At 34.1% G+C, this 21,146-nt stretch overlaps 3 protein-coding genes across 4 annotated transcripts; 2 read left to right on the forward strand and 1 right to left on the reverse strand.

Moving 5' to 3' along the window:
• The first annotated feature begins 3,417 nt into the window (after window positions 1-3,417).
• Window positions 3,418-3,966, forward strand: LOC133303190 (uncharacterized). The gene has a single exon (XM_061503067.1). The coding sequence runs from the start codon at window positions 3,418-3,420 to the stop codon at window positions 3,964-3,966; it is 549 nt and encodes a 182-aa protein (XP_061359051.1).
• A 9,706-nt stretch (window positions 3,967-13,672) lies between these two features.
• On the forward strand, window positions 13,673-16,017 carry LOC133303199 (uncharacterized). The gene is made up of 3 exons (XM_061503077.1): window positions 13,673-14,331; window positions 14,556-14,743; window positions 15,149-16,017. Exons 1-3 carry the CDS (start codon window positions 13,725-13,727, stop codon window positions 15,827-15,829), a joined length of 1,476 nt encoding a protein of 491 aa, XP_061359061.1. The 5' UTR covers window positions 13,673-13,724; the 3' UTR covers window positions 15,830-16,017.
• Window positions 16,018-16,830: 813 nt separating this feature from the next.
• On the reverse strand, window positions 16,831-20,309 carry LOC133303200 (ACT domain-containing protein ACR1). Of its 2 annotated transcripts, none has more exons than XM_061503079.1 (7): window positions 20,176-20,309; window positions 20,007-20,052; window positions 19,083-19,197; window positions 18,826-18,893; window positions 18,085-18,699; window positions 17,670-17,774; window positions 16,831-17,536 (listed from the first exon to the last, which is right to left on the reverse strand). In XM_061503079.1, exons 1-7 carry the CDS (start codon window positions 20,244-20,246, stop codon window positions 17,156-17,158), a joined length of 1,401 nt encoding a protein of 466 aa, XP_061359063.1. In that variant the 5' UTR covers window positions 20,247-20,309; the 3' UTR covers window positions 16,831-17,155. The 2 variants fall into 2 exon arrangements, with proteins under 2 accessions (XP_061359063.1, XP_061359062.1); XM_061503078.1 differs by having other exon boundaries at window positions 17,643-17,774.
• Between the last annotated feature and the right edge of the window lie 837 nt (window positions 20,310-21,146).

A 21,146-nucleotide genomic window follows, 5' to 3' on the forward strand; every position in this document is an offset into this window, starting at 1 on the left:
GTGGGCATCCATGCACCATGTAATTTTAGTCATTGATTAATAAAAATTTGAGTAAATATTTTTTTTGGTTCTCAGCAAATTTCACATATCCATTTTAGTCCCTATCAAATAAAATGGCTCATTCTGGTCCCTAAGAAATTTAAAATAGATCCATTTTAGTCTTTTCAGGAACTAGTATGGGTCTTTTTTGAATTTGTGAGAGACCACAATTTTAACTAAATGAGTCCATTTTGAATTTTTTAGAGACCACGATGGATCTTTTTATTTGCTTGGGACTAAAACGGGCATCGTAAAATTTGCTGAAGACCAAAAATGATATTTATATTCTAAAGATTTTACGACAAAAGCTAATGACCACCTGCAACACGTTGAATAGGTTAATGTATGAAAAATAAATTTGTAAGTAATCTATTTGGTTAAAACCCCTTTTAAGTCCCTAATTCCTCCCCCCCCCCAAAAAAAAAAAAAAAAAACACGCATATATTTACGTTATTCTGTTCATTATAGTGTCATCCTTACACCTAATATGGTTGAATTTTCTAGTGACGAGTGTTAATTAGGACATAAACATAGATCCCACTTGGCTAATCAGAATAACATATAAATCCTATGTGCAGGGGCGGACCAGGGGGCATGGCCAGATACAACTTGTTGGCTTACAACTTAACGTGGTCATGGTGCAAGCGCAGTGGACTACACACAGTCCCTATAAAGAGACTCCAATTCTCAGGTTAATAGAGAGATTTTATATAGGTTTTATTTATCATAATTAAATGAATAATTAATCTCTATATATAACTTAAATATAAATACATTTGTAAACTGATCCGTCCATTACTACACATATATTTGAATTGTTGATTTGTAATTAAAATAGTCTCAAAAGTAAAAGAAACTAAGAAAGGTTCCTAAAGGCCACGCTGTGTAGTTGGTCAAGCAATATAAATTAATGAGCAATGAATATTGGTCCAAGATATGATTAGTTTGCATAAATGGGCATGGGTGAGAGTTTATGCAAGCACGCTACGTGTATGACTACGGATTATTTGCGTTGAAACATGATATGGATATCTGTTTCATAAATAGAATAAGGATAAGAATCATAATATGCAAAATATGTATGTTTTTTGATTTAATATATTATGTATACTTTATTTTTTTTCTTCCCTTTAAAATAAAATATTATTTAATTATTTTAATAATAGTTCTTTCATAAACAAAACTATAATAATATAAATTATGTAAATAATTTGTTATTAATATGCTAATTATTTATTTAAATTAATTATTACAAAATATATCATCAAAATTAATATTTTATTTGAGATATTTATTAAGTTTATAACAATTTTGAATTAATAAACAAAATTATGGTACGCAATATTAAAATTTATATTGTTTATTTTCTTTATGTAACTTTTTTTATAAATTGTTAAATACTCATTGTTTGAAATATCAAACGAAATACTACATTTTTGGAAGGAGAATATTCTAATCATTGAGAAAATAATTGAAACGTGATGCTTGAAATCGACATTCTCGACCCTCCGATCCAGATAACGAATATTCTTGAAGAATACATGCCTACCTTATTTCATCTTATTTATTGACATCGTAATTCATTATCAGTGGACGTAATCCTGGTTCTCGAGATGTGAAATTAATGTAAATATTTTTGGATTGACTATTTTGTAACTTGATTCTGCGTGGTGGAATCATATTGGAAGTTGAAGGCAACGTTGTAGGAATAGAAGGTGGGGGTGAATTTAAAGTATCTTTTTCTACACTTTGAAAGAAAAAAATATATGTCCGATGTTGGTTGTTTTTTGTTTGCTCTATGGTAAAAAGTAAATTGTGAATCAGAGAATGAGAACGGAAAAAGAGAGGAATTGAAGACGACAAGGAGTCGATAATGATGTTGGTTATTGAGAAGTCTTTCCATGCTCCTGGAGCACAGTTTTAGGTGCTTTTTCTCATAGAATTTTATTTATTTTTCATCGAAAATTTTTGACGGAATTTATTTTTCGTCTAAAATTATTACAAGATTTTTTAACGAAATTTCATTTATTTTTCGTCCAAAGTTTTTGACGGAATTTATTTTTCATCGAAAATTTTCGATAAATTTTTCTTTATTTTCCGTCGAAATTTTGAATTCTGTCGAAAAAATTGTTAGCCACAAAGACATATTTGACGGCTTCATTTTCGTCAAAAATTCCGTCAAAAACTTCATTTTTGACGAAATTTTAACCATTTTCAACGAAATTTTTCCGTCCAAAAAAATGCATTTTTTAATAGTGTAATAGAGATAAAATAGGGAAAATAATTTTTTGTTTGTGAGAGAGACCATTAAAAGATTCAATAGGCCTGGATCATTGAATTTTTTCAGCATATTCTCGGTGCTCCTGTTATATATACTCATTTACGTCAAGTAATAAAATGTGGAACTCATGTATCATTTTTATTTTTATTTTCGGTAAACAGAACTCGTGTATCATTAATAAAGGAGGAGGTGTGATAAATAGTAAATGATATACCGAGTACAGTATTTAAAAAAGTTTTCCCAATTCGAATGTTGAGTATTATTTATAGAAATACTTACATGAAAAACAAGTATTATTCATATTATAATTATTCTTGTAAATCAATTATTAGAAAATATAATTAAATGTAATATTATTTGAGATATTCTATTAGTTCTATAAGAATCTCGAAAAATCAAACAAAATTGTGGTCTGTAATATTAAAATTTATATGATTTATTTTCTTTCTGTAATTTTCAAAATTTTATTTAAATATTTTGAAATACTCACGTGTATACGAATAAATATTTATCTCCCCGTAATGATGAGACACAAGCTGTTGTTGACATTCATGGATTCCAGTCCTCTTTGAATGAATATGACAGAACAACAGGGGACAGGGAGGCGGCTAATCTCTATTCCTTCGTTAATCTCTAAGCGATGACTCAACTTATCTTGAATCTGTACCCAACAGCATGACTTAACCACACAAATGCGATGACACTTGGAACAAAGACAAATTTGGAAGGAATTATTTAATGTATTTAATAATTTAGAAGCTAATCCATCCAATTACATTGTTTTGACCACACTGGCACGGTTCGCTTATGTCACTAATTACATTATGCATATCCGCCGACGGTCAAGACAAAAACTACACTTTGAATTTCTTCTTGGATTTATTCCTCAGCTGCCACAATTCTTAGGTCGTTGGCCTTTATTGAAATTCAATCCAACACGCGCTCTAATTGTTGCCCACACTTCACTGCTCATTATCACAACACTCTATAAATACAACACACAATCTTAATCACAAAGATATATATTGCTACACATTCTAGTATCATTACAATAATACAAAAGCAATTAATACTTGTGTTCTAAATTGGCAAGGACAATGAAAACTAATTATTCCATCTCTTATTCTTCTTCATCCAAGTCTTCATACTTATCCCATGAACCAAAGGGGCTGAAACATGGGTACCCTTCTCGGTCTCAAACATTGCTTCATTCAGTAAAGAAGTCACAAGCAAAGCCTTGGAAGAATAAGGCACCCATTGCACCAATGCCACCAACACCTGTCAAAATATACAAGGTGGACCCTATGAACTTCCGTGACCTTGTTCAGCAGCTTACTGGTGCACCTGAGTTCAAACCTCAACTTCTTCAAAGCATTGCACGTGTTGCTACTTCCCTTGATGTTCCTTCGCCCCCAGAGCAAAATCTACCAATTAGCAGAGTCGACACTGCAGCAGCGTGCACTAACTGGTTCCATGAGTTCCAATCTGAAGCATTTGGAATGACAACTCAGGAGATTTCTGATGAGGCAATGACACCGGGTTTTCTGGAAATGAATTTGTCCTCACCATCTTATAGTAACTGGTGTTCCTTTCTACTTATGAGCCCGAGAACTGTGACCAGCTTGGAACCGGGCAAGGTTCTCTAGGCAGATACTTTTTCTTTAGCATAAAAAAGTTTTAAAATTTGTGTTACTACTTCATCAAGTGTGTAGTAATTAATGGTGTATTTCAGTCACATTATTCACCTTTAGTTTCAACTTTACTTTTTTGGGTTGTTAAATGCCAACAAAACTACAAATTATCTAAATGCCTTTGCAGAATGCAGTTATCGCTGCTTCAATGTAAACTTATACAACCACTTTAGTTATCCATGTTTTACTTTTGTTTTATGCAACTAATATTTTATTCTTTCATTTACCGTATGCAGAATGCTTTAATTTGTTTTTACACCTTCCCAGTTAAGATAAGGAGTATTTACCTTCCACTGATATCACTTGTTTAAACGAAGTGTTTATTTTAAGCTTAAAGTTATAGTTAATGGAAAGATCTAACTTTATATTCTTAAATATTTTTAGAATCACATTAAACATTAAGAGACTACATATATTATAAATGTCATAGGCCAAAATGTTAAGCCTACAAAGTTGCAGTGAGACGCTTATAATAAAACTAATAATTTATTATAAATACATGAGCATGTAGATTAGACTCTAAGCCTGTATTTAAATTTAGAGTAATACTTTTCTTATGTTATACAAGAGAAATATTATCTTCTACACTCACATTTTTTAAATGGATCCCGCATATTTTTTTTCTCTCACCTCCAACTTTTTTCTCTCTTATTTATTGTTTGAGTAGGAGATAATACTTCTCTTATGCAACATAAGGAAAGTATTACCCTTAGATTTACAAATGTTTGGCTTTTGTGTGTGTGTAGTATTCCCAAAAGCATCGTTGTGAGGAGGCGTTTAGTAGATGATAATTTTTTTTTACTGGGAACAGAGGATTACTGGAAATATGGCAAGAATATTAGTTTTCCTGGAATGTTACGAAAAAGGTGTTTGGTAGATAAAAATATTACTGGGAATTTTGATTAATTTTCCTGAGAAGCTATTTGATTGATGATAAAATATTGCTGGGAATACGGGAGAATTTTACAAAAATAACCTTGTGCAAAAAAGAGTATTTTTTGTCGGCGAAGTCTTCCAGCATTGTATGCATATTCATCTTCAATATTTTTCATATCATGATTTTTGTACTGGACCTCATCCTCCTGGTAAGTTTGTTGTGCGTTCCCATTTTCCCATTTTTTGTTGTCTCTTTCCTTTGCAACCTTCTTCCATCGATGGGGAGAAAGTTCATCATCATCTGGAAACGATTTTAGGAGTTGTCTACCACATATAGGAGTTCTTTTCAAGGGAGTTGATGGTGTTGCAGATATGGATACAACATAAAAGCTGTTTTACTTTCGGAATTTTTTTTTCTGTAACTCAAATTTTTTAAATTAAATATCGACAAATTATATAAGGTTTATTTAAAGCAATGTCTAGTTTAGTTTAACTAGTTACTCAGTTCACAAGCCCCTCTCTCGTCCAAATGTAAGGATCAGTTTTTTTACTTGCTCAGTCCAATACAACTTTGGGTAGCTAGACATGGTAGAAGATCCATGATATTTCTGACCAAGAAATAGAGACCATGTTGTGAAGACCACCTGTACAAAACGAAGGGTACAATTGTCCAAAAAAATGAGACAACAATTCCTTGCATCCGGTATTTCACAAATACCACCCCTTTGGGGGTAATTTGAGAAGGGAATTCATAACACATTTTGTTCATAAGACCAATTTCTGGGTAAATTGGATACCCAGACAAATAATGTAAAAACTCCTGCCAAACATGGATAAATACAAAATCCACTTTTACTTTCCTGGCAAAATTATAAACATATCTCTACTAAACAAGCCCTGAAATTAAAGTTTTCAGGTCAGGAATGAAAGTTAGGTAAATCTTTCTCAAAGTGTTAATGATTAGGTTATCTTTCTCAAAGTGGTAATTTTAGGATTTAAACTTATGACATTAAATGTAAGTCAGATTCACCTAGAGTTACAATTCACTTTCTCTTGAGTAAAAAAGAAAAGAATAAAATTAGTAAAAGAGAGACTGAATGATATGTTAGTTGCGGTGTCAATTTTGGCATTTCTCTTCTAATTAGCACATTGAGTTTGGGTAGTTGGTAATATGCTCAATTTGACCGGACTCAATCCTATCAAGTCTTCGACCCGACAAAAAATAAGCCCATCTTTTATGTCATAGAGATATCTTATCTTATGTTATAGAAATAAATATGTAGGGTTCATCTTTTATAAAAAAAAATAAAAATAAAAGTAAACATGTGGGACCCAAATGTTTATTTCTATGACATGAGAAAAGATGTCTTCAACAACATGAGATTAATAAGTTTCATTTATAAATGGTTTAAAAATACCAGTTCATCTTATTTTATGACAATTTGTGGGTTAGCAGATCAACTCATCTAAATAATAAAAAAAGTAAAAACAACTTGAACATTAAACAAAAAGTCAAAATCAAGGTTTCGAATTTTCTTCATCAAACAATGTCATCTAAAGTAGCAGAATTCAAAGAAAATAAAATTAAGTGCATAGTTGATATTCAAGTATGCACTTAACATAATGAAGCGATTTGTTTAGGTGGAGAACGATTGAGTGGATCGAAAGGGAGAGAGATCAATTAAGGAATTTAAGGTTTAATCATGAAAGGTGAAGAACATAAGGCTTTTGTTTATAAAAAAGTTTGAATGAATGGATAAAATTATGTACGTTACTATAGTGATGTCAATTCAAGCTGACATTTTCTCTTCTAACTAGCATATTGAGTAATTAGAGTTGGAAATACGGGGTCACTTCGTCTGACTCAACCCTGATCCGTATCTAACCCTACAAGAAAAGGCTGGTGGGTTTACTCATATTTGCAAATGGTTTGAAAATATCAATTTATTTCATTGTATGGCGGGTTGGTGGATCAATTCCCTTAAATAAATAAAAAACTTTAATATAAAACAAGGATTCAACCTCAAGGATCAAGATTTTCTTCATCAAACAATGTCATCTAAATTAGGAGAGTCACAAGAAAATAAAGGTATTCTACACATAAAAATGAAAGTTCTTGAATATAAATTATGCACTTAACATAATGAAACAATATGTATAGGTGAAGAATGATTGATTGAGTTGAGAGGGACATACATCAATTAGAGAATTTAAGGTCTGTTTGGAGCACATGATAAAGAAGATAAGATAGGATAACTTATCATATCCTACTTTTATCCCTTGTTTGGTGGGTCAATAGGATATGATTAGCTTATCCTATTGTCTCATTTTATCCTATCCAATACATGATTTCTTATCCTATGGGAGAAGTTGTGTTAGGATTCAACAGGATAGGATACCAATATTGGATATCCAATATATCCCACGCTACCCCATATATATCCACGCTACCCAATATATTTGTATTTATTGTATTATATTTTGCTTTTCTTTCTCCTTTCTCCTTCTACATACTCTTATCAGATTGTTAATCAGGTGCTCATCAAGCACAGGACATGATATCGGCTTATCAGCTCCATATCATGTCCTACTCTTATCAACCCCATATCATATCCTATCATTATCCTATCATGTCCACCAAACGAGCTCTTAGGGTTTACGCATGATAAGTGAAGAGCATAAGACCTAACTCACTTATGAATTTAAAAAAAAAAAAAACAATGTAACTTGATAGGTCAATCCGTCTCCCCTCGCGTCCAACCGATTTTAACCTATATTAAAGTGGGTTGAGTTATTGCGTATTAATAATTACAATCCATCCTCCCAAATTTAGCAATTTAAACAAACTAATCTATCAAGTGGAATCTGTTTTGTCAGCACTAAGTTTGGGCCAAAATGAGAGTCAATTCTTAGGAGGCTAAATATAATTTAGTTTGATCTGATAAATTATTGGCCCAATCTAATTCTATGCGTGCTAGATCAATTCAAGTTGATCCATTGATCGTTGTTTCCTTTAATTATTTATTAAATTCAAGCATAAAAAGGTTAATTTAAAATTTTATTTAATTCATTTATAATGAAAAATTTAAATTAAGTTACATTAAAATATTTAAAAATAATTATTACTTAAATATATAAATGTTTGTTTTAAAACAACATCTAAGTAAATTTATATAATAAAGTGAAACCTGATAATATACATACATACATACATACATATATATATATATATATATATATATATATATATATATATATATATATATATATATAACTTGATAATATATATGGACTTATCATTTCTCAAGCTGCTTGAGACAATCTTATCTCCGATAACTAAATTATAACCGTACAAAGATTGATCAATGGTGATAAAGGAAGAGAGAAAAAAGGGAATCATAATCATTCAAAGGTGAATCAATTAATATAAGGAAATAAATAAATAAAACGACGTAATTTTGGGGTAGCCGGAGATAAACTTATCTCAAGCTGCTTGAGAAATGTTTTTCCCAATATATATATATATATATATATATATATATATATATATGGGTTTGGTGTTTGTCATTTTAAATGACATAAGTTATGTCATTTTAAGAGAGAGATAGACACAAAAAATGGAAATCATGGAGAGAGAAAGTGGGTGGTTTTTTTTAATTTAAATTTTAAATAAAAAAATTTATTTTGTGTCTATCTCTCTCTTAAAATGACATAACTTGTTGGGTATATTAATAATATAATCCAATAGTATATTCACATATAAGCCCAATAGGTGAAAGCATGGTTATTTGGGTCCACATGGGCTAGAGCCCAATAGCTTGCATTATATCTAGGATTTCCTAAGCTGTAGGTAACACTGTTGAGCATTTCAAACTTGATGTCTCTTGGTGTAATACTTCAAGCACCTCTAAACCCTTCTTTCTCAACCTCATAACCTCCAACAATCTTGAAGTATTAACTTCGTGTATCAGATTTGAGCGAGTAAGGTGTCTATTCGAAGATCTCATCGAGTGGAACTCATATTTTAAATCACTTTCGCGATTGGACGGAAGGATTTACCGGGATCTGAGTTTGAAAAAAACTGGAGCGCAACTTTTCGGTCCAGATCTCGAAAATTTCGGCCATTTTCAGAAACTGAAACCTAATGGGCTTTGTTCTACTCGTCGATACGGTCGTTTTGAGTGGTCACTCGCCTTAAACGGAGATCGGACGAAAGAGATATGATCACACTTTTATGCGAAAAAGAATATTCCTGCGAAAAGGAATATTTCGAGGGAATATTCTGTTAGTTATGAAATATTATGCAGGGGACATTTTAAAAATCAGAAAATGTTCCGGTGAGTTTCTGGCAACAAGGGTAGTCCATCCTAAGATTTTTGGGCGCTCCGGATCTGTTTTTGGGGTCTGTTTTAGCAAATTCTATGTCTACAAAGCAATTTGATGAAAGTTGGAGCCTTTGCTTTAATTTGCGAAGTCTGAGAGAACTACAAGGTGCACTCTTTCTAACTCTTAGCTCTGATTAAAATGCCTAAATATAGTTCCTATGATATTATGAAATGAAATCATTTGATGTTATTGAATTTTATGGTTGGAAATTACATGTTCAATTTGGCATAGAAGAACATGAAATATTCCATAATGTATTAAATGATTTTGCATTTACCATTAAAAATTGTGGATTAATATCAATGGAACAAAGATGGATATTTTTGTAGGGATTACTTGTTAAATTCTCTAAATATTCATCTAGCTATGACTTGTAGTGAATATAAGACGATGAAAAAGATATGAAATCACTTGAATTCTTAGTTCCAAAACAAGAGTGGCTCTCCAAAGCTCTCGTAGCAGAGAAGTTCTTTGAATTCAAATTTAATACGAATTCAGTTAATTAAACTTGAGAACATAAAGAACAAGCTAAAAGATGATAAATCTGATATATCTGATAATCTTTTTTTGTCAATCTTGCATTGAGTAAACTACCTGCTGAATGGATTTCTTTCAAGACTGAAAGAACAAAATGAACTGGATAAATTAAAGAGGTTTATTTATATTTAGGATCAAAACTATTCTAGGAAGAGTTTGGAACAAATAGGACAATAAAAGTTAATTGCCTGCTTAGTTTCACATTCCAATAAACCTCAGAAGAAGTCCAAGTCACCAAAAGGTGAATCATCTTCATAGTTAGAGGCCAAAAAGACTATCTTCAAAAGAAGAAGAAGGACAAGTGCCATAACTGTAGAAAGTGGGATCATTGAGTAGCAGAGTGTAAGCTACCAAATAAGTTAAAGAATAACACACCACAAAATGAGGCTAATATATGTTAACTAATGAACCTGAGCCTCAAGCTTTCATTGGAATGATGAAGAATGGAAAGGCCAATGTCTCTTTTGAGTGGTGGTTGGAGAGCGGTGCTACCTGTCATACTACAAATGATAGGAATTTACTCACTAAGGTCATAGGAATGAAAGACACAATGGAAAATTGCAGTGGTGATAAGACGGATGTGACTCATATTGAAACTGTAAATTTGGTGCTTTCTTTAAGTAAATTACTAACTCTAAAACAAGTTAGAGTAGTACTTTTACTTAAAGAAAATTGATATCTTTGCTTGATAAATCTTGTATGCCTTTCTCAACAATGAATGATAGAGTAACTTTATTTGTTAACTCTTGTTATTTTGGTTGTGCATTCATGATTAATGGTATGTATAGATTGAGTTTAGATACTGTGGGCATAAACCGTGTGAGTTCAACTTTGATTGATCCAAAGTTATTACATAATAGACTTGGACATGTGAACTACAGGAAAATGCATCATCTAGCTAAAACTCTTGATACTCCATTAAATGCTTCTATTCGATTTGACAAATGTGAAGTATGTGCACAATCTAAGATCACTAGAAAACCTGTTAAGTCGGTTTTTAAAAGCACACAACTTCTTGATCTGATACATTCTGACCTTTGTCACTTTAGAAATTATATTACTAGAGGTGTTCAGATGTACTTAATATAGATGAATTTTTCTAGATATTGTCATGTTTCTTTATTGAAATCGAAAGATGAAATTTTTGAAAGGTTTGAGATTTTTTAATTCAATAGTAGAAAATCAACTCAACTTGAAAATTAAGAGGTTTAGGAGTGATAGAGGAGGAGAGTACACAATGACAGGGTTCAAGGAATTTTGCACTTCGGAGGGCATAATACTTGAAACCATTGCTCCTTACTCACCCCAATCAAATGGTGTTGCTGAGCGCAAGAATAAGACATTAACTGAAATGTTAAACTCTGTTATTTACAGCTGGCATGCCTTCCTCCTATTGGGGAGAAGCAGTTCTAACTGCCAATCACATCCTGAACAGGTTGCCACACTCTAAGTTGTCTATGACTCCTTATGAGATATAGCATAAGCGCTCTTGTAGATATGATACTCTTAAGACTTGGGGATGTATTGCTTATATAAGAATACAAGATCCTAAGAGACCTAAGGTGGGACCTAGAACCATTACTTGCGTATATCTAGGAAGTGCAGAAGACAGTGCTGCAAATAGATTTTTGGATCTATTTACAACTACGGTGATAGAATCCAGAGATGCATAATTCTTTGAAAATAAGTTTATCAAAGATCATGGCTTCAGTGTTTCTAGATCTACAGATATGATTTTAGAATCTCCTATAGAATCTGAAGCAAGTCTTTCTAACACTTACCCCACACAACTGGCTGTTGAATCAGTTCCAGTTAGAGTATCTACGAGAGAGAGAGTTCCCAAAGACTTTGGCGAGGACTTTGTCACTTACCATCTAGAGGATGATCCATTCTCCTATCAGTAAGCAATAAGATCTAGAGAATCTCTACTTTGGGCAGAAGCCATAAATGATGAAATGAGCTCTCTGCTGCATAATCATACTTGACAGCTAGTCAATTTGCCGAAATGGGATATGGCTAGAGGTTGTAAGTTGGTAGTGAAGAAGAAACTGAATAGTGATGGATCGATAGCCAAATACAAAGCACATTTAGTAGCTAAAGGCTATAGACAACAAAGTGAAGTAGACTATTTTGGTGTCGACTCACCTGTGTGTTATCTATCAACTATAAGAATTCTTCTTGCTTTGACATCTATTGAACACTATGTAGTACATGAAATGGATGTAAAGACAACTAGTGGATGACATGTTAATTCTTGGTTTTGATCATTCTGAGCTAATTTAGCTAAAGAATTTGACATGAGAGATCTTGGAAATACCATATGACGACTTCCTTGTGGTAGATACCTAAGAGAAACAGTCTAGAGAGGATCTTTCTTAGAAATACCATATGAGGTTTGGATAAAAAATGATATACCATGCTTATTTTAATACGTATGCATATGAGGTGAACTTAAGGGTGGAGTGATCCTTCAAGGACCCTTAGTTTACTGAGATTTTATTATCACCCTATTTGGGGATATGTTGCAGGTCCTGTTAAGAGTAAATACTAGCTTAAAGAGGAAAGGGGCACTTTTAGCCTCTTGGAGTAAATAGAGGCATATGTGTGTGTTGAATCGTAACACTTGTGTAGCCATTTTAATAGAACTTGCATTCGAAGTTAAAAGCTTATAAATATAGTATGTAAGATTCAAGTTCGTATGTATTAGTTTATAATTCAAGTGTTTGAGTAACATGTATATAAGAAGTTTAATGTATTTCAATTCTCTTGAGGTATTAGAATTATGAGATTATGTATAATGGCTAGATGTCAATCTTGATGAATTAACTAATGAAAAAATAAAGACAAGACATCATAAAGGATAGGGGAATACATAAGATTTAGTATGATGGCTAGATGCCAATAATTGTTATACCGATGGATGGGTTTTGTATGAAAAGTTTTTTGATAGCTAGATGTATGTATTTGTGTAAGAACATATGGTTAAGTTATAAGCACAAATCTTAAAGTAAAGCAACTTTCTTAATTATTTTGTTGCACTTAATACCATAATGTATAATACACCGGGTATACATACGGTGTTGCAGGGTTCAAGTTTGTACTCAAAAATAAATGAGAGATTATTGGATTGTGCTCTTGTCACTTAAAAGCTTTTTGAGCTTTAGTAGATGAGTTGAGCGCAAAAAATCTTAAGATAATGATTTATCCTTATATATACCCACTATAATCACTGAAGTTGTGATATGCTTTTGAAATAAAAGATGGGTTTTCGTTTTATCCTTTAACATAACACAACAAACTTTTCTATCCTCACAACATTTTGTTGGGCCCACACTTTTTAAAACAAAAAAATAAATAAAAAATTAAGGCACACAAAACGAATCTCTATAACATTACATAATCATTTTTCCTACAACATAACTCTTATAAAACCCATAAAAGATTAGTATCAATACACTTCTGTCTCCTTTCTTGAGTCATAGCTTGGATAATTTGTCCATACTATAGCTATTGCCTATGAGAAGATTCAACATTAAAGAAGAAAATTCCATACACTTACGCTATAAAAGGTAAATCCTTTGAACCACGATGCTTCCATACACTTGTGTTATAAAAGGTATATCCTTTGTATTGAGTAACCATGATAATTTGTTGATATCCCAACTCACAATGGTCATACACACTTCAAAATTCACATGATCAAGGGACGTTAGTAACAAAGGGGTCGTTAATAAAAAGAAAGATATTAAATTAAACATAAATTAAAAAAATATTTAAACCTAAATAATTAAATCATTATTATTATTGTAATATCGAAAACGGTGTCGCAGCTGAAGGTCCTTATCCCGTGAAGAACTTGTTTTAACTATTGAAGTCATGGTTACAATCTGCCGACTGGTAAGGAATCGCCAACCATGTCATGGCTAGCCAGATCAATCGCCAATTCACTCAGACTCGACGACGTCGAAGAAGAACAAGAAGAAGAAGAACACGTTCCTAACAACAACAACAATGACTTAAAATCCACACCCGAATCCAAATCGGATCCCGTTAAACCCGATCCACAATCACAATCATCGTCACCAACCACCGCACGTGGCGTCAAAGAGGATATCTCCGAGCTCACCAAGACCATATCGCGCCAATTCTGGGGCGTTGCCTCTTTCCTCGCCCCTCCCCCGGATCCCGAACCCGAACCCGACCCTTCGCGCCCACAAACTCAGATCTCGAATCCCGATGAAGCCCTTATTGCCGGAATCAGAAGCGATTTCGCTGAGATTAGCGGGAAATTCAAGAGCGGGATCTCGAAGCTTTCGGGTAATAAGGCGGTGTCTGAGATTACGAAGATCGCATCGAGTTTCCTTCAACTTGGATCTGAAGAGGAGCGTCCTCTCCACGAATACGAAGGCCTCGACGGCGTCGTTGGAATCACCGAGGAGGTGATGCAATTTGCAAGGAACATAGCTATGCATCCGGAGACTTGGCTCGATTTCCCTCTTCCTTATGATCCCGATTCTGATGGTAAATTTAGGGTTTCTTTCTCGGTCTTATTTTTCTTTCCTTATTAATTTGATGATTGATATTGTTACCTGTCGTGTGTGATTCTACAAGTTTCATTATATTGTGATTTTCTCCCTCTATTAAAATTGCAATATATGTTAATGTGCATTTTAGTTTTGTATTCTATATGATTTTTGCTGATATTGGTTCATCTTTGAATTTGTTTTTTTTTTTTCATTCTACAGATTTTGAATTGTCGGATGCCCAACAAGAACATGCTCTAGCTGTTGAACGTTTGGCTCCTAGGTTAGCTGCTCTAAGATTAGAACTTTGCCCTGGATATATGAGTGATGATTGCTTTTGGAAGATTTACTTTGTACTCCTACACCCTAGACTCAGCAAAAATGATGCTGATTTTTTATCAACCCCACAAGTGAGTTCAAATTCACTCGGAATTGATTTTCTTCTTACTTTTTTTTATGTATTTGTTTGATTTCTTCTTTCTTCTTTCTTCTTACTAAGTATGTGCTACGAATGACTGAAATGTAGACATTCAAGGTATTTTATTGCTTTTAGTCATCGCATTTGAATCTTGTAGGTTGGTATTCTTAAATTGTTTTAGAAACTGTGTCACTATGCTTAGATGGTCTGATCTAATTGTTCAAAACCTATTTATGTCTAATGTGATCCTTCTGCTTCACGACAGACGAGTCTCCAAGATGTTTGGAAATGAAAACTTGTCATCCTTGCGGCATGTGACTTTTGTCTAGCTTTTACTTTCGGTGTTGTTAATCAATCTTTTAGCCTGCATTACCACCAATTTATGCGATGTGTGCAGATAATGGAAGCAAGAGCAATGCTGACTCAGACGTTGGACAAAAGAAGTAAGGAAAAGAAAGAGCCAGACTTGTCTGCTAGCGCAAATGTTCAGTCAAAAGAGGCAGATCACCATTTGTCTGTGCCAAGCAGTGCTCAACATGGATCAGATACTCTGAAGACATCTGTTGTTGAAGCAGTCCCATCTATGGTTGTGCCTGATGTTGAAATGGAGAAACATACCGTCCAAAGTACTGAAATTCAGATTATTGACAAGTCTGTGGTTAAAGAAGCACCAGTAAATCCCACTGCAGAAGAATCATCATCCAGTTCTGCCAACAGAGTTTTGGATGATACGTATGAGGATGATGCGGATGATTGGTTGAAAGAGGATACTTCTGAAATGGTTGGTGGCAGTGGAACATCCTTTCCCACTGCTAATGAGGATGATGTATCTTTCAGTGATCTGGAGGAGGATGAAGGTGAGGTACCTGCTAGTTATAAAAAAGCTACATCAGGTTCTGATTCTTCAGCAAAAGACTCTCGAGATTGGGTTCAGTTAAGTAGAAGCTCAGCTAGCTCTGATAAGGATATAAACTCTGTAGAAAGCAAACATGCAGGTTCCGAGCATGCTAGTGCTCGTAATTCAGAAAACAAGGATTCTAATGACTGGCTTAATGTTGATGACATTGATGTAATGTGACGATGCTGCAGACCATGTCCAAGATGTAAGTGTTTTTACTATGATCCTCTTCTATTGTGTTAATATTTGCATATAGTATCTGTTGATTAACATCTGGAAACCGTATTTGTGTACATAAAGCCAGTTTCCGCTTGGCATTATGCAATGTGTGGTTATTAATGCTCTCAATTAATTAAACTCGTGTTTAAACAATACTGAATGAAGCCTTGCAAGAAATTATCTGTGCTGCGGTTATGAGATTTATTAATGGATTATGAGAACTGCACAGCCCACTTTAAAAAATGCTGGGATGCAGCAACTGAAATATATAAACAGGAGTAAGACATTTGTTCTAATACTAAGCCGGTAATCAATATAAATTTTCTTCTTATGTGATGCATAGTCTCCGGGCTATTTGTTGTATGAGATTGAGGTATCTATTTAGCCTGTATTTTCTCATAAAGGAAAAGTTAATTATTTAAGACCTTTCTTTAATTATTTACAGGCATTACAGAGCTGTTGTGCCTTTAGAACTCTAGACTTGTAATGTCTAATGTTTTATTAATAGGGCACGTCAATTGGTTTAAGTCGGATATTCGAGTTTCAGTAAATGAGAATGCATTCTTGAAATTTGCAGGCTGAGAAATCTGCAATTGGGATAGTTGTTGTAATTTTCATACCTTACGAGTTACGCCCCTCTATAATAATAATAATAATAATAATAATAATTATTATTATTAGTATTATTGTTGTTGGCATAAAACACAGCATACATGTATCATCACAATTCTTTGTTCAATTAAATATAGAAAAAAATATGTATTATTTTAAAGGATGTAAAGTTTTGTTATTTTAAGTGAGAAAAAAAGATAGATAAAGGCGGAGAGAGAGTGGATAAAAAAAATAAAAGTGTGGGTTTCATTTCTTTGTGAGAGTGAAATGATATAAGTTATTTAAAATGATAAACACTTTTTCCTTAAATATAACTTCTGACTATAGAGACATTGAATTGGATCGAAATATAAGAGTTAAACGAATTGTAAAAAAGTTACTTAAAATGCCAGTCTGCAAATATTATTGAGAGTCCGGGATTAAGGCTTTCAACTCCTTTTAAAGATGGTATCATCATTATCTTCATGTAATGATATCACCTATATTTACGGTTGATCTACAAATCTCATTTCTCTTTGAATGGTATGCGATTTTCAAAGGCGAAAATTATGGATAGTGCTCATGAGAAAAGGACTCTCTTAATCTCCTTATTCACTCCCCCTTTCCATATATACAGCTATTTACAATAAAGACATTTCTTGAAGTAATAACTGCTTTTCCCGAGATTAGAGCTTCTCAGGATTTAATGGGGCCGAAATTGCTGGAGAGGCGGTCGAGATGAGACCAAAGCATGCTTCCCAGAGAAAATCTTGGTCTAACTTCTGTCGTGCTCTTGGTTTCATGAATGGTTGTACTGGATGATGAGGATTGAGGGACCCTGTTGGGCGAATTGTGAACCGTAACAATTGACCCACCAGTTTCTTTTCTCAACAACTCCGCTATATTTGGGTTCACATCTTGACCCGATGAATCTGTAACATAAAATGATCCAACTGCTATCTCACCCTCTACTCCAATCTGAACCCTTGTTATGGATAGTCCATTCTCACGAATGACGCGTGTCACGTTCGACAGTAGCCCTATTCTGTTTTGAGTGCGAATGTCCACCCTTAATCCCTGGCACCAATTCAACAAGATCTAACTTTACTTCTTTCATTATCTTTTTTGGTTTGTCAAGAAAAATAGTGATCACGAACAAATGTTATGCAAAACAAACGAAAACCTTCATGCTGGGTCTCATGGGACATACATGCGACACTCGGCGTTCTATAGCAGCGATTAAACATAGGGTGAGCTTTTGCCTCTCGCTTTCGTTGTCCATATTTGAACTACCCTTGGGCCTTACGAAGTATTCCTGTGTAACACGTGCATTAACATTAAATGTGACCACAACGTGGTATATATACTCAAACGCATATTATAAAGGGTTTAGTGTAAAAGTACATAAGTTGTGTTTTTTTTAGTAATTTACACATCGTACGACTGGTTGTACTCTATGTTATTCTAAAATGTTATTTTTTTTTCACTTTACACGTCAGCGATGTGACTGAGGTGAGAACCGGCACTTTATGTAAAACACTTAAAATGACACAACGTGTCAATCAAAATGATACCGTTTTTTTTCCTATTATAAATGATGACGATAATGTAAAAGTTTCTAGTACCTGGTCAGCGATGGAGCTCGTGGAGCTAACAGCCGCGTGAAAAACCTCGTACTGCAAGTCCGTGAGCACGCACACGGTATCAAACAGCAGCTTAGGACGGTCCCTACTCCTTACGTTCACCACCCAGTACCCCTTCTCCTCGTATCTACTCACGGAGACGTGGGTCCCATCACACCCCTTCTTGTGCTCGCCGCTTCTGTCCCCGTGGCAGGCACGGCAACTCTCGTAGTCCCCATCGGCGTACATCAGCTGGTGGAGTCGCCGTTCGGTATGGTGACGCCCGGCGGCGAAGCTCGTCAACCTCACGCTCCTCTTCTCTTTCTCCCCACTGCCGTCATGGGCCTCAACAACGTTCTGGATCTGATCCTGGACCTTGGCCAAATGTTCGTTGTAGTCGATGGGCCCAGGTTTGGATGCTTCCTCTAGATAGATAATGCAGGCCACTCTATCATTGTGGGTCCAGCCCGTTGCGGATGTGACGTTGAAGCCCAAGCTCACTAGCACCGCTGATATCTCTGAGAACAGGCCCGGTCGGTCCGTCCCTGTCACCTCTATGGCTACATTTGCCGCGGACACTGACACTTCTTGTTGTGGTCTTCTAGTCTCGCACAGAGCCTGCAAAATATCTAAAATTCTTTTTTATATTTATGTTTCAGGTCTTAATTATTTATATACAATTCAATTACTTATGTAAGTTAGATAGGTAGATAGATGACAAGAAGATGGGAGTGGCAGAGAGACCTGCTGAATGTAATGCACGAGGTTTTTATCAGTGAGCTTCTTGCCAACCTGATCCGTCACGTGGAAAACTGCCATGAAGGAGAAAGGTAAATAAAAGCAATCTTATAAATCCAGATTATACAAAAACATACATTTTGACATTTTTTTTTTTTTTCCTATAAGTTTATTTTTCTAAATTAAAATAAGTGTAAAACAAATATAAAGATGGTGGCATGTAAATAATAAAGACGTTGTTTTATTGAGGGAGAGATACTGACCATCCATTAACCATCCACCATCAGAAGAAATGTATGATTTGGAAATGACGAGGTCAAGATCTGTCAACACCTGCACCATCTCCAATAATATCCCATGCTTGTTCGCACTATCAATCTGTTTGTGAATACCGAAAAAATTATTAAAATTAGTATTGTTGAAATGAAATTGTAAATAAAGTCAAGAGGCTTTTACTTCTGGTGCATTGAGTAATTGTTTTTGAACTCTTTACTATCTACGATTTTGTTTGGTTTCTAGCAAAACTAATGATTGTTTGTTAAACCCACGAATCTTTTCATACCGGATTACCACAATTTTTACAGACTACCTGCCAAAATTGGTTTATTTACTTTTGCAGATGAACATGATTAAATTAAGTTCTAGCTACAATTAATTACGTGCGAAAGCCATTTTATGACTTATATGTAGGATTACTCTATTTTGTTAACAATGCATATGCTAACTAGTAATAGCGGAGAGAGCAAGCACAATTAGATACCATAATTTTATTGGCTTTTGGTTGCAGGTGTTATAATAACAACTTGAGTAGTTAAGCTCTTAATTTCTATGTGCATTCTATTATTATTACTTTTGTGTATAAGCTCAAGTTGGAAAATCTCCACTAGGATATTTATCTATTTAACGTGTACTTGGTTCTTCCAAATCCTATAAACAACCACTGGAGCTGTTTACAAAATCTGTGGGCGAAAGCCTTGTGTAATGGTGGACACCACACAATCAAGTTTTTTTTTTTTTTTTTTGAACAAATTAACTAATACAAACTACCTAAATCCCACACCACTAGACCAAAGCTAATGGCTTACCATACAGTCAAGTTTAACTATAATGAATAGGACCCAATACGTAGGATTGATATGTGATTAAATATAAACAACTTAGAAAGTAGCTAGAAAATTGCATCTAACCTTAACCACCGTGCAGTCTTTGCAAGAATCGTTGTCTATACATACCCTGCACATATAGATCAAGAGACAGTTAAATAAGAACATGAATTCATTCGTGATGTTTCATTTTTCTTTCAGTAGGAAACAAGAAGACGATGAGATTTTCACACAACGAAAATAACAAAAGTACCTGGGTGGATGTATTCTTTCTATGAGCGATTCAATCTCTCTGTCGATGTGAGGCTGGTAAATTATCTCCATCTCACTCTATGAACAAGACTTCAATTCGAGTTTAGTTAGATGTTGTTCGACAATTTATCGTGGACTAGTGCATGTACCTATAGAGATTCCCAGGCTGTATAGTTTAGAAAATGTTCAAAACGCATGGGAGAAAAAAAGAAAACGCGTACATATAAAAACAGCTTAAGGAAACGTGGCGATAATGGAGCGCTGTCTTTCTTGTTTTCTAAGTGATGATGACACAGAAACCCAAAAAAGAAGAAAATAATTGGTAATCATAACGATTTTGAACTTTGTCGTCTTAATTAGAAATTCCCTTTGACTTGGAAAACCAACTATTTTTTCAGACACTGGACAGAGATATTGTACGGTATTAGAGGAAAAATAGTTCGAAAGAAAGCACCTGAAGCTTGCAATCTCAAGATTCAAATTACCTTTGAAAATGGTTATTAAATATGAAAGGGTATATAGAATAGTGCGGTCCACCTGTTGATAAAGGTGCAGGGTCCACGGTCACAGCAGATGTAAAATCCAAGGTCACGGACTAGAAGTTTCCATTGGAGAAAAACATTGGACAGAGAGGGTAGGAGTTTTGAGACAGGTACGAAGAGGGTGCCAAATCTTGATGTTCTAAATTTGGTATTGTGTTACGTGTAATTTCAGAAATAGATGTGTGCACATACGCATATTTAGTAGTATGTAGCCGAAACATATGGGGTGAATGGAGCATGTATGACCTACTCACGCGCAACAAAACATGCGCAAGAAAAATTCTAGACAGCTTTGGCATTATTGATAGTTATTATATTAGAGATAACTACTCCTATCATTTTAACTCATTCAATAACTATCTACAAAATTTTGAAAATTCTAATCTAATTCTTGCAAAAAATTTATCACCTGTTGTTTTTGGCTTTCAAC

Source organism: Gastrolobium bilobum, unplaced genomic scaffold, assembly GCF_033153095.1.
Source record: "Gastrolobium bilobum isolate Gb01-03AN ecotype WA unplaced genomic scaffold, APGP_CSIRO_Gbil_v1 utg2492, whole genome shotgun sequence".
Lineage (NCBI taxonomy): Eukaryota > Viridiplantae > Streptophyta > Magnoliopsida > Fabales > Fabaceae > Gastrolobium > Gastrolobium bilobum.

Excerpts from the sequence above, each read along its gene's own strand:
- LOC133303190 (XM_061503067.1), top strand. The coding sequence starts at position 3,418 with ATGAAAACTAATTATTCCATCTCTTATTCTTCTTCATCCAAGTCTTCA.
- LOC133303199 (XM_061503077.1), top strand. The coding sequence starts at position 13,725 with ATGTCATGGCTAGCCAGATCAATCGCCAATTCACTCAGACTCGACGAC. Across the intron at positions 14,332-14,555 it reads TTATGATCCCGATTCTGATG|ATTTTGAATTGTCGGATGCC; the intron begins GTAAATTTAGGG and ends TTCATTCTACAG. Across the intron at positions 14,744-15,148 it reads ATTTTTTATCAACCCCACAA|ATAATGGAAGCAAGAGCAAT; the intron begins GTGAGTTCAAAT and ends CGATGTGTGCAG.
- LOC133303200 (XM_061503078.1), bottom strand. The coding sequence starts at position 20,246 with ATGGAGATAATTTACCAGCCTCACATCGACAGAGAGATTGAATCGCTC. Across the intron at positions 18,700-18,825 it reads TCGTGCATTACATTCAGCAG|GCTCTGTGCGAGACTAGAAG; the intron begins GTCTCTCTGCCA and ends GATATTTTGCAG. Across the intron at positions 17,775-18,084 it reads CGAGCTCCATCGCTGACCAG|GAATACTTCGTAAGGCCCAA; the intron begins GTACTAGAAACT and ends CGTGTTACACAG.